This window comes from Sycon ciliatum, chromosome 1 (assembly GCF_964019385.1).
Source record: "Sycon ciliatum chromosome 1, ocSycCili1.1, whole genome shotgun sequence".
NCBI lineage: Eukaryota > Metazoa > Porifera > Calcarea > Leucosolenida > Sycettidae > Sycon > Sycon ciliatum.
The window spans coordinates 24,278,313-24,291,969 of record NC_088643.1 but is presented as its reverse complement, the minus strand read 5'-3'; the positions used below and the strand labels follow the sequence as shown (position 1 = coordinate 24,291,969).

At 47.6% G+C, this 13,657-nt stretch overlaps 2 protein-coding genes across 3 annotated transcripts in view; both read right to left on the bottom strand.

Annotated features, from left to right (window-relative positions):
* LOC135819541 (uncharacterized) overlaps nt 1-11,901 on the bottom strand; it is a 47,716-nt gene extending 35,815 nt beyond the window's left edge. For both annotated transcript variants that reach the window (XM_065332771.1, XM_065332778.1), the window contains exons 1-6: nt 9,321-11,901; nt 8,284-8,428; nt 7,717-7,908; nt 7,111-7,291; nt 6,780-6,932; nt 264-717 (exon numbers count right to left, since the gene is read on the bottom strand). In XM_065332771.1, the coding sequence (XP_065188843.1) occupies nt 264-717; nt 6,780-6,932; nt 7,111-7,291; nt 7,717-7,908; nt 8,284-8,428; nt 9,321-11,254 (3,059 nt within the window). In that variant the 5' untranslated portion in view covers nt 11,255-11,901. The remainder of the gene's footprint in view (nt 1-263; nt 718-6,779; nt 6,933-7,110; nt 7,292-7,716; nt 7,909-8,283; nt 8,429-9,320) is intronic.
* A 1,290-nt stretch (nt 11,902-13,191) lies between these two features.
* LOC135819521 (microfibrillar-associated protein 1-like) overlaps nt 13,192-13,657 on the bottom strand; it is a 14,545-nt gene continuing 14,079 nt past the window's right edge. The window contains exon 19 of the mRNA XM_065332751.1: nt 13,192-13,657. This exon is cut by the window's right edge and continues 184 nt beyond it. The gene's annotated coding sequence lies outside the window, so the exon portion shown is untranslated.

Genomic DNA, 13,657 nt, shown 5'->3' with positions numbered 1-13,657 from the left:
ATAAGGCGCTGTTCAACACTGAAATTACGGGAGCAACATACACATGTGAGTGTACAATGGACTGCAGCTCTGCTTATGCACAATGTCTAGTGGTGTGTGAACAGTACATGAATGGGTGTATGCAGGTCAAGCAGAGACGACACGCCAACATAGCATTGTTGCTACTGTTCCTGACTTGTGCGTGATCTCTACATCAACATGACATGCACCCAAACCCAGTGATCAATAAAAAATCTAAGAAGAGAAGGTTCCCTGTCACGTACCGGCTATTGCTTGCATTCTGCCAGACCTTGTCCCGACTGCATCCGTCATAGAAGTACCAGACACGATCACCAACGACCTTGTAGCACGCAGTGGTGGTGGAATTGAAGAACAGCCAGGCCACGTTGGAACCAAATGGCGACTGCAGCATTTGAATTCTGCTCTGGAAGCGCGGAGACCTCCAGTTGACAACGGTTATCTGCTGCACGCGGCTATGACACAGTGACGGAGGTTGGCGCAGGTAGGGATTGGGGTCTGTGCATACACCAGGGCCGTCTACTGGGCACACACCTTTTCTTGCCTTATATGGCATATTCGGGTGGGCGAGAGGGTTTGATAACGATGGTGGTGATGCAGGTCTATCTTCGAACTCTTCGTCTCCACTATCACCAAGTGGTTGTTTCGGCCAGCACTGCCAAGGCTTGCGTGTATTCGCGCTTACAGTGGTTCCATTTCCTGCAAAGCAAACCGACAGGTCACATCCCATCCTGAAGTAGTGCCAATGGCAAATGGATTTGCTCCACACACCTGCAGGATTTCTACTACAAGCAAAGCCTTTCAAAATACCATTGCTATCCTCTAATTTCAGATGTTTTTGCTGCTCGCGTATCTATGAGCTCGCACTAAAGACCTGGCGAGGTGGATAGGAATTGTAGGTGTTGTACTAGTTAGGAGAAGCATTCAGTCTGAGTGAAAGGCAAGGACACCGGTTATGTTGGTAAGAAAGTCAGTAGTTTGCAACGCTCGGGCTCAGTGGTGCTTTTCCGAGCGTGACGTGCCCAGTCAGCGGGAAAAGCATCACTACACCGGAAAATGTGCGAACGTGTCTGTGTATGTGGAAAAAAATAGACGGGAAAGATAAGTTTCCTTTAGCACTTTTTCCAACTCCAAAGGAAAGATATGTGACAAAATTACTGAAGTTTCATGTACGGCTCAAAGTACACGCACATATAATTCCAGTCATTCTGTCCCTTCAAGCAATGCGGCAAAAAAGGCATCTAGTACAAAAAGAAGAGACTAGCAACTGGGAGTCACGGTTGCACAACTGTCAATCAAGTCATCATCAGCCGAGCATCCAAGTTTCACTTACGGCAGAGATTGACCTTACATGCAATGTGCATTTGCTACTGCAAAGAAGGCACTAACTTCAACACAGTCAAAACCAGACAGTTCTGCGTCTAATACTAAGTATACTAACGTTACCAGACTGCACAGCAGCATGCCTGGTCACACAGGGGCGTCAGTCAGACTACGTTCACTACCGTATGCACTGTACCATGGGGTTGCTCCACGGTACCCAGGGCCGCCGGAACCGCTCAGGCTGGTCCGGCCATGGCCGGACCACTTTCCCAGCTGGATGGTCCATGTGATTCGCGCAAAACCGGTGTAAAAATATTCAGAGGTACATGACTGTATACTGTCGACATTGTCGTGTGCTTCGAAGTACATTGTAGCTCAGAACTCCGTGACGAAGATTGAAGATTGTTCTGCAGCACGACCTCCTGAGCTCACCTGCGCCTTCCACCAAAGTAGCACCAGTCACTCGTATCAAAAATGCATGAACTAGTCAACATTGGAAACGAGCGAAAACATCGCACAACACAGAAGAGACTCGATCCAAAGAGATAAGATCGAGGAAGCCGAAAAATAGAATCGTTCGTTCGAAAATGAGGCAGTCGATCGGAGAAGCCGGCACGAGATCAAAGTTACTAAATAGGTTAAAAAACGCTCGATAAAGACTTTTAAAAGTCCAAAGTCTTTATCGATCGTTTTATTACCTATACTATTCCTTACAGTGTTCAACCTCTTGATCGAATGAATGCTACCATCACCGGTACTGTGCGACTTATGGATATAAAAAAAGTTGTGTTTGTGTTCTTTGACTATGATTTTGTGCATTTTCTGGAGCCTCATAAGATGCCCAAATTCGCTCTATTTCACGTAAATTTTCAAATTTTCTTCCGGGGGAGGTCCCCCAGACCCCCTCAAAGGTTGGCCGCACCACTCCAAAACTCCGGCCCTGGCACCGCATGGGTTCATGAAATGAGCCTGACGATGGGACAGGCCACTGGCAACCATCGCTAAGGGGAACCTCAAGTAGCTCACTGTACCACCCTCAAATACCAGCATCCCTGTCCAAAATGACCCCAATCAGGACATCATTTGTCGTGAGAGTTTGTAGGTGACAGAGGAGCAAAGCACTGTATGGTGGTAACTGTCATGAGTAGGGGTTACAACAGTCGTGGCAAGCGAAATCCGACACTTGCCATAGGGGACAGCGCCGGAAATGGATATCAATGATGTAATGAGCTGTACCTAATTTGTACATAATGTCATTAGAGCCGTATGTATCCCAAAGAGGTCGAAAGGTCACAGCGTAGATACACACAGTTCACAACCATGGTACACATAAGGAGTATTGGTATCCAGTCCCCATTCATTTTTGCCAGCACCTTTGAACCGTTCTTGTGAACCTTGACTGTGATGAGTTTTTTGTTTTTTTTTACTAAGGCCACAGCTTCCAATAGGTCTTTTGCCAAATAAGACACGCAGTGACTTGGCGGGGCATGGCATGCGTACTGAATGCGTGACACAGGCACGGGGTACATGCAGTGCATTCCTCCCAGCGCGAGCTCTTGTTTTGGAACCGCAACGATCAATCACCGCGTTTGGCGTGTACTCGCCCACGTGGCCAGAAAAATGTGGCTCTCCTGGATCGAAAAAACTGACAGCGAAGGGTTTCTGTTTTATTCTCGCTTTTCAACGCTGTCCGCTGTTTGTTTAGAACGTATCTCTTTGCATTTACTTCTCGCTGGGCCTTTGCAGTGAGTTTGATACATGGCTGATGAAGCGGGCCATGAGCCGAGCCCTTCTTCTCTTGCCGCGATACGTTGCGATGAAGGGAACGTTGCAAAGCAGCGGTGCAGCATCGCAGGCATGAATCGTGGACGTGGTGACGGGGTCTGATGTGCTCCACCGACCTAGGGTCTTGGCTTCACTGCACAGCAAACGCGTCCAAAGAAAACGGGGGGCTAATAATTATCGGGAGATGGGGGGGGGGGGGGTGAGAAGGAGAAGAAGGAGAGAGAGAGAGAGAGAGAGAGAGAGAGAGAGAGAGAGAGAGAGTACGATTAGGGTTGGTTCACATATCGCCAGTCCGCGCCGGGAGTCACCGGGAGTGGGTCTCTCGCAACCTCTCTCAGCGCATTGCAACTATGTGAACCAGTGCAGTCGTAACAAAATCGTACGGTAAAATACCGCAAGGGACCCCCGGCAAAGTTGGACAGTGCCCAACTCTTGCGATCTGCCACAGCGCCGATCCCGTACAATTTTGACCAAAAGTGGTTTGTGAACCGTTCGCGCCGGTGATCGCCGGTGCCGGGAGCCAGACTTTGTCAAAATTTGAAACCAAGACTCATCCTAAATTTTCCTAAATTGAAGCTAAAGATGAGGTCCGTTCGCTATTCTTGTAGTCGTTTCAAGGTGGCAAATTAAGTCAGCATACCAACCCGTCCTTCTCGGATGATCTGCTTGACTGTCATGCAAATTATGAGACAAATACCATTAAAATAAATAAATAAAAAATACGAAGGATACATAGACAAGTTCGTGTGACTTCATCAACGTTTGCACGCATAATTTCGACACCACCGCTTACTAGACTGCCATAAAAGGTGTAGAAGTAGTTTCATGATCTCCAAATTGAACTCAAGCTTCAATTGGCAAACCTGTCGTAGCATTTGGGCACATTCTTTACTACTTTGCAGTAGATTTGGTACTCGAACCGTATGCGCAACGGATCGGGAGCTGGCTCACCGCTGGGGTCTTGCGATGTCTTGCGGCGCCGATTTTGCTTATGTGAACCAACCCTTACTGTCATGAGACAGATAAAAGTTGTACTTGTATGTAAGTAATAATGTAACACATGTACTACGTATGCAGGGCTTCAGGAGCTGCACACTGCATGGTATAGTCCCTGATGCCAAGTGTCGGATTTCGCTTGCCACAAATGTAGTAACAACTTGTCCAGACTCTATGAGTCTATCGACGAGCCACTCAACACACCCATAGTGATACTCATTATCGACTGGCCAGACGACTTGACAACTCAGTTGTTTCAAATCACATTATGAATTTATGAGTGGACCAAACCATGTGCTATTGTAGCATCTGTGACGGGGATGGGGCTGTAGCCTGGTTACAAGGACTTACGACAGCAAGTATCTCACGAACAGAATACTAGCGTGAGGACAAGTTACCTTCTTTGCAGTAAACTCGACTATTTTAAAGTTTCCTCGGGACGCAGAAATACATGGCTACTCTTGGCTCACAAGTAACTAGTCTCTAAAACTATCAATGGTGACTACCAATAGCTATGAACTTGGATGGAGAGGCAAGGATTATTTATAAAAATTAAAAACGACCAAGGAACTACAAGTTACACTATAATGTCCACTAACACCACCAGCTATTAAACAATCAGCTCATGCGATAACATTGCACGACACTGACCAACGGTACTGACGTTCTACAACTAACTGGCTAACAGCTCTAGCACATCTTGGATGCGCACTCCAACAGCCTTCCAACTTGGAACTTGGAACTTCTATAACTTAGAACCTTCCAAGTCGGAAGGCTGTTGGAGTGCGCATCCAAGATGTGCTAGAGCTGTTAGCCAGTTAGTTGTAGAACGTCAGTACCATTGGTCAGCGTCGTGCAATGTTATCGCATGAGCTGATTGTTTAGTAGCTGGTGATGTTAGTGGACATTATAGTGTAACTTGTAGTTCCGTGGTCCTTTTTACTTTTTACCAATAGCTATGATAGGATCATCTTACAAATACAAGCACATGCAATAACGGAATGATGGTAAATCAGCAGCTTTTTTATAGGCAGACAGCATAAGTGCTGCAACAGCAATGGTCAGAGCAACGCGGAGTAGAGAGAAGAATAAAGGTCAAAATAAGACGTGAGGGCAATAGATTGAGTACGTAATATTGCAAGGGAAAATTTTGCAAGGGGGTGCACTGAGAGGTGCAGCAATATTGCATGCAGGTACAGCAGTGCGTTGGTACTATTGCAGGTGTGTACACAAGTGTAATAATGTTGCATGTGGATACTACACTGAGTCAGTTTTAAAAAGATTAGCAATCCCCGGGGAGTTTGCCGTCTTACCGTATGAGCTGCCTGGAAAAACTTGCTGTGAACTCGAAGGAATATTCCGCGCGAAAGCAAGAAAATGACAACTGCCATTATATTACTGGTTACAACCAACGTTCTTCCTCGATCGTATCGATATGGACTCAGAGAGAGGACATGTTGAATGTTGAAGCGCCACGCTGCGTGGCAAGGGCGTTTCGTGACCAAATAGTTTCTTTGACCTGCGATGCAATTTTACTCTCACCATGTGACGAAAATGACATGGACATGGACTCATTCTCGAGGCCATGACTTGGCGAAGCCATTCGTGTCACTTCGACAACATTTTGAGAAAAGCAGACGCCTGTGAAAGCTGATAGAAGACAGCGTTGACTCCTAAATTAAAATAAATTGGCGATCTTGAAATACTATAAATAATTCTCAACAAGAAATCGATCGATGTGCCGGTGTATCCAACACGTAGCTACAGCGCAATGACTTCCATTCACTCACACCGTTTCAGTGTTGTGGGTGTGTTTACATGGCGTGAGCCAGTCAAGTGTCAGTCAGTTCGGCAGGAAGCGCGAGCTCCAACAACAAGTAGTTTTGGTGCAGCTACTTTCTTTGTCTTGTACCAGCTTGATCACCAAAACAATGAAAAAAGTGTGATTTGAAGATAGGTTGGGATTTGAACCCACAAAATCATGGTCAGCAGACAGCGTTCATAACCACAAGGCCAAAAAGGAAGGGATAAATCGTGGGTTTTGATAAAAAAAATCGATACTGGCTTCCAGCTCAAATTGTAAACCATGGGAAAAGGCCAGAAACGTGGCCGAAATTCTAATTCCTTAACGGCTGGTCCAATCATACCGAAACCTTTACAGAACAATTTGCCATGCCCTAACAAGCCCTTCTATGTATTTCGTTGTCCGAATTTCCCTTATCTTCATACTTTTTAAGACCAAAACCTGATTGCTTATCTTTTTGAAACGGACTATACACTATGATGTTCACCTAAAATTGATTGCATACTGGGATGTATAGGACGCATACCAAGGAGTGTTCTACAGGTACTTACATCGGGAAGTCACAATGCATTCTAGGAGCGTCAGTGGCATAGGGTAGTAGGGTACCTGTGCTACCCGTAGTTAGAGCGGGTATTCGGGTAGCAGTTTGCTCCTGGGAACCCGATCGGGTAGTTGGAGTACCGTATTTTCGCAACGGTGCATGTAAAAAGCACAGCAATGTGCGTTCTGTACAAACTATGTCAAAAAATACCCGATAGGGTACCCGTGCTATCCGGATAGAAATACCCAAACTCCTTACCCGACCAAACCGCTACCCGTTGCAACCGGCTAGTGCATTCTACCCAACACTCACCTCTGTGCAGACTCTCTGACAGTGTGTAGTTACCAAAAGCACAGGTGACTCGTGTCTGCAGTCCCCTCGCCGATGCTTCACAGCCCTCCAGACATGGTCCTGACGAAGAGAACTGCTCCAGGACCCCACAGTAGTCCTTGTTTGCACCAGTCACTGTCCACGAACACAAAGCAGCACCCATAACATAGCAGTGAAGACCGCCGTCACCTGACTATAAATCTTGAGCTTTCTCAGACGTAACGGTTGGAAGACCGTCATCTGGCTATAAATCTTGAGCTTTCTCAGACATAACTGTTGGAAGATTCGAGCACACTATCACTGGATTACTGACCTTCACCGCTGTACAGCTCCCATCTTGCTGGTGCGTAAGGCATGCAGTAGAACGGATCATCCACTTGTGTCAGCTGCGCCATTACTGGCTTGTAGTTATCGAGGCAGGAGAACAGACTGGCCATGAAGATGGTCGAGACATCCTTACCAGGTACATCCGCCTTACTTCCGCTGAAGAATGTCTGAACATGGTAATAATTTCAAAAAGCACATGGGACCTCACACAGGATTGACACAGGGTGGCTACACTGATGCAGAGTGCGCAGCCAGATACAATCTGGCTCCGTGACAACTACACGCAGACATTGTGCAGCGCATATCTTACCGAACAGATCTACAACAGGCATCCCTGTGTACCAGTATAACTTTAATCTGAATTGCACCTGCGGTCATGCTCAGGACAGTGCAGTGCTATCAAATAGTCAACCAGTTGCTGTTTCGTATTGCATGCATACTTCCTTGGCCTTAGCGGTCTACACGCAAATGTCATCCTCAGACTCTTCTTCATGATGACACAATGGAATGTCCACCAATCAAGCCATGCATTCACAAGTTCTCACAATGAGTTACGGTTCAGCAAAGTACGCAGCCATAGTGGAGACTTTACCTGTAGCATGGACTGGGATTTTCCTGTTACGAAGTGCAGTGGTAGGATGAAGGGGCAGGCCTCTGCAACAGAAGTTCGGTTCAGCTTGCTGAAGAAGGCCTCATAGGCACTGAATGATGAGCTCCTTGAGTCGGCGTGGGCAATCGACCCTAGGTAGGTGGCGCGATTGTCTCTTGCAACCAAATCCTTCACCTAGAAAACGATAGGCAGATGGGTCAGAAAGTCAGTGGTATTACAGTTTAAAAAATACAGTTAGCCTGTTGACCCTTACTTAGAGGCGTACTGCCGGGTGAAAGCAAGGCTCAGATGAGTGTGCACATGTTTTAAAATTTGGCCAGCTCTGGAGAAGTACTTTGTGCAAGTCCAGCCTGCACAAGCTAACAGCTTGCCAGAGTACGCCTACGTTTCAAAGTTAAAACTGATGCCACAATTACGCTTTTACACGCAGAAGCAAGGCTAAAATATCCTAAAACATAGTCAGCAAATTCATGATAGAGTATAATAGCATCCATTTACTGCAGTGATACACCAGAAACACTGTGTATTACAGAACAAGGGTCTATTTACCTGTGCCAACGTGACAGAAGACACATCCCGGATGCTGAACACCCCACCGTTGACTCCTCTGTTGCCGATGATGTGCAGCGTGTTCCTGACAACCAGACGGGAGCCTAGTAGTACCACAGCTGAGCCAGTGTTGTTCAGGAACGAGCTGCAGGGTAAATCGTTTCAAGCGCTACATACATATTTTATCAGGTATGATAATGAAAGCATGACTGTCACAAAATGTGGAGGACACGCTATGAGGAACAGTAGTCACACTACCACCAGGGCATCATCGGTCCTGCGACCATACTATAGTGCACCTTATGGGAAAGTGTCATTGCCTCATTGGTTCAGATCCTCTGTACTCTAGGTGGAGGAGAGGGGAGGATCTTGTAAGGCTTCCCCGGTATATTCTTATTTACCCTAAACACCAACACTGCATTGGCTGATGTACTGCATCGAAGAAGAAGAAAATTCAACCAATGCCTCTGCCCTGGGCCATCATCCGGATTGATAAGAAACCAACAGTGAGATGAACCTAGTATATACACGCAAAGACTACAACGGGTGAGAAGATCACGCTGTTCACACTAATACTACATACACAACATTACACCTATGGTACAGAAAACGACGCATTTCCAATGTTTTGCTAAGATAGTGTACTAGCATTGCAGTTTCACTGCGCTCTGACAATGCAATCGTACCAGCACGCCATGAAAAAGAAAAGCTTATCCTTCCCCAATAGCATAGGTGTGAGCATATCATCATGATATAAGCATTACTGGCGCCAGCCAACTTGATCTAACAGCTATGTGTAGTAGATTTACTTCTAGCAGCCTCCCTCACACTACAGCTACCTGGTACATGTGTACATCTGCACACCTTCCCGAACAGACCACATTCGCATTTTAAACACCGCAGGTGCATAATGCGAACGACGTTGTTGACCAACAGTTACACCAGCGTCATTCATGGCAGCAGTCACAGAATGACTTACAAAGTTTAGCATTATCACATGGAACTAAACTGTTCGTATTAGCACAAGCGCCACCTACCTTACTCCACACAAGCTCATGTTGGTGGATCTCGCAAACAACGCGCCGATTCCCCGGTTGTCAGACATCGTCACGTTGCAAAGTTGAACTGGAAAGTACTTTCGGTCTTGTCCCTGGCAGAGACCACCTGCCAGCGTGCTGTTGTCTAGGCGGCTCGGTGCGTACGATGATTCACCGTCGGAAACGACCGTCAGCGCGCCGCCGGGTTGCGAGAGGTTGAAGATCATTGCCCTGTTCCTGCTGAACGTGACGTTATGAAGATGAACAAACACCAGACTCCCCGGCCATGGCAAGAGTGTCTTGAAGTGAACAAGAATACCGCCACCCTCTCGCAATGCCAAGTTGTCACCAAAGTAGCAGTCCTTCACCAGTACCAAGTTGCACGCTGTCATAGCTTCACTTCTACTGTATCTATCGTCCAGAAAAACATTGCCCATGAATGACGCTTTCCTATCAGCCAGTACCATTAGAGCACCGCCGAACAAGCCGATGTTCCCCTCGAACGATGTGTTTGTAACCTCCAGCAGCCACTCTGTGGAATTTGCAGGGCCGGGTGATGGCGGGTTGCGTCGATCGTGAGCTATGGAGAACTTCACCGACGTACCCAAAGGCGCTTGTGTGCGTTTGATATCACAGCTGTGAATCAAGACTCGGTGGCCCGTCATCGAAGACAATGTCACTCCTATAGCCATGGGCACCGCCGTACTAATCGTGATTTTACGAAGTCGATGCGGCGCATAGTCCAACTTAACTCCTCTGCCCGAATTCGCAACCGAACAATGATGTAGCAGCAATGAAGGAAGACAGTAGAACAGTTTGGCATCCACTTGTTTAGGACCTCCTGTACTGCCCGTTGTTGCTATGCGGCCACCACCTGTACAGTTTGCCACGTCGATCGAAGGCGCAATTTCGCTTAGCTTGGCGTGTTCGGCAGCGGACAGATCTTCAATTCTGTGAACACTCATCAGTTCAATGTCTAATGCAGATGCTAGAAACGGACTGATACGTGTGCTCAGTATGGCATTCTCAACAACACGTGCGCTGAGTGCCATTTGCTTCCGTTGCTGGAAAGTGCAACGACTGAACGCCACGAATGCCGAGTCACGCACCATTGCCAGGGATCGTCTCCCACCGGACAGCTCGTATTGCATGCATGTGAACACGCAGTCCACAAATCGAATTAGTCTCGATGATTGTATGTGTACCAATGACCTGTTCCAGTACACATCGGTGATGTTCTCAGCATATATTGCTATGTTGCGGAATGTGATGGCCGAGGAATTGACGATATCTAGAAGATAGCTAGTACTCCGTTGACCATGGGTGTTCTTGCTTCCCGCAGACTGGGATAGAGGTGTGGGGGCTGCAAGTAGTGATCGACCACAGCCCCCTGCTGGGTGGCTGCCGTCGACGATGATATCGGCCATGTGCCAGTCGAGCAGTTCTACACCTATCGGATGGTAATCTGTGCATTGACCGCCGTGGTGAAGCTGTACCCTCCGCCTCAGCAACACGCGACACTGTGACAGAGTTTGGTTTGCCAACAAGCGCACCACTATTGGAAGCGGAGACTGCACACCACCAGCATTGAGCTGTTGCTGTTGCTGCGATTGCAAGTTACGTGCCAGTTTCATGGCATCCCAAAGAGACTCACAGTGATTGTTAGAAGAGCAGCGCAGGTCCTCTTCACTGTCATTGCCTGGCGGTCCGTGATTAGCGTCTGACCATGCCACAACAAAGATTGCAATACCAGGAGTTTTAGGACCCACTGTAGCTTCTTCCGACGTGACACCACATGCCACGAAACAAACAATCAGACTTCCGAGCAGGACTGGCAAACTGGCATGTGGTCGGTACAGTCCACGCGACCGATTCGTCATGGTGCTGCTCTGCAAAGTTCTGCTCATACCTCTATCGGCAGCAAGCGATTTCATGCCGCCTATCTGCAGCCTGGTCGATTCGTGCCGCTTGGTCGTTGCTGCCGATCGCCACACGGACAGATACTAACGTTAGTAGTGGCGATATCAACAATATGTCGTTGCCCAGCACCACAGCGTGACACACAAACACGAAACGCCCCTTTAGGCTTAGGTGTTGTGAACAGGTCGAGCGACGACGGACACCGATTCGTCGAAGAGACGCATTATTCCACGCAATGCAAGTTAGTAGCGGACAACACCTCACAGAGGTACGGAACTGAGATGGAGGTGCTGCAAAATAACTTGTTGGCGGCACTGCGCTAGGAGCTGCTGGACAGTCTCCGTCTTCTTGCTCGCATTCCAGCGGCGGAGTAGCTCTGGCCAGACGCCGCTGGCATGCTGGCGGCCCACGAAGCCTGCAAATCACCTGCGGTGTGCAGGCAACTGGTTTCCTTCTATGCTTTGCCCGACTCTTCTCCGCATCTCTCCTACCGGAAAGGAGGTGACCTTCGCCTTCGTAGCGCGCGGTCAACGCATCACGGGTTGGTGAACTATTCAAATAAAAATGTGGAACATTAGCCATAACAACTTACTTGGCTAGGATAACCAGGTTATACAAGGGCAGGAAGCTGGGCATGCCGGCAGGAGGATGGAGGACGGAACTGCCATAGCTTCTGGCAAAAGGAATACACTTATTTTTCAGAAGTGCGCATGCGGCTCAGCTCAAGGGACTTGCTTTGTGAAATTTGGTCGTTTGGAAGTTTTTGTTTGGTCGTCCGGGCCGCGGGCCGTGTACATGACTGTACAGCTACACTACACTCTACCATGGTCTACACAGCCTTTTCCTGCAGCCTGGCCCTCTAGCTCTACTACTAGTACTAGCTTCGGTTCGGACCAGGCCCAGGGAGTCGGGTAATACGACTCCCTGGTTCGGACCGGTCGTTGTCAGTATGATTGTGGGGGGGGGGGGGGGGGCTCGGAGGAGCTCCGGAGACTCGAACTGTCAGCCCGGAAGCACTGTCTACCATGCATGTAGCCAAGACGGCAAGAGTACAATCATAAACCTTTTTATGTACTCTTGATGTAGCCTATATTAGCAGTACGTCTACCCCTTCCAGTGACAAAATCACGATATCAAAAAGTTTCGTAGATCTACTACAGTAGTAGATCGGTGTCCATGAAACCCCTAGGCCCTGGGAGGAGAAGGGGGGGAGGGGGGTAGACTCTTGAGACCATGGAGTAGTAAAATACCTCTTCCTGTTTGAGACCATAAATGTCACATCAGTGACAAGAGACATGGAATTGGAAAAATCCAGAAGGCCGGGAACAGGAAGAAGGAGAAGAAAGAAACCACCAGTGTCGGAGCGGGAGGGAGCGCTGGCCACACTCAAGACCTAACCACACTGATGCGATAAGCAGGGAGCAGTACTGGACTGCCACTACTCCCTGTACGGTACTACAAGTACATGTAATACCATGATCACCAGCCAGGTCTAATGCCCAATCAGCTACTAGTAGCTGTGTCGGGAGCTTGAGCCATACATCATTTACAAAAGCATAATACAATTCGTCACAACACGTATACCATCACGTACGTCGAGTATTCCGCATCTCACAAAATCCGAGCGGCCATGTGTGCGGGGCGTAACCAACCCAGCGGGGCTTCCTTCCTCTCAAACATTGCTGGTTCTACCGTCATGGCGTTGCCTCGGTCAAACACTACCTGCACAAGTGTGTTGTCTTCCTTCCTCAACCAAACGTAATTACCCAGCGGTGCGCATCAGTCCTTGAACAACATGGACCATACATACAGCTACATGTTCATCCCCTGCAGTGATATCGGACTAGCAGGAAATCAACACTCTGCAAACTACATGCCATAAGAATAGGCTAAACATAACAGCTCTGAGCTCTGATCCTGGACACATGATCCACACCAAACAAGTGTGTGGCACAAGTCGTTAGCTGACGTTTACAGTAAGACCACATACTGAAGCATCATTTTGCACATAACGACTTCAAAATCTAACAGAGAAATGTGTATCCAATGATTACGGATCATTGCAGCTAAGTACAGTACAACATTTGTGTGATTGCATCAAAGTTTGTTTATTAGTACACAAGGCAGACGCAAATACAGAATCACAGAAAATTACTAAAAAATTCTCAAATAAAATAATGGAGAAAAGCCACGACCAGCATGATGTATATGTATGTACAAGCACAGGAAATACACTGAAGAAGTACAGAAAGCGATTGCACAATGGGGGAGAGCACAGGTATAGCATGGGGAAAGTATAATTATAGTACAACGTTGGATGAATATTATATACAGTGCTGACTTAGATGAAGTCAGCTATTGTACAAAAGCCCATGTTGCAGGCAAAAACAACGAGCAACAATGTCAACACTGCAGCC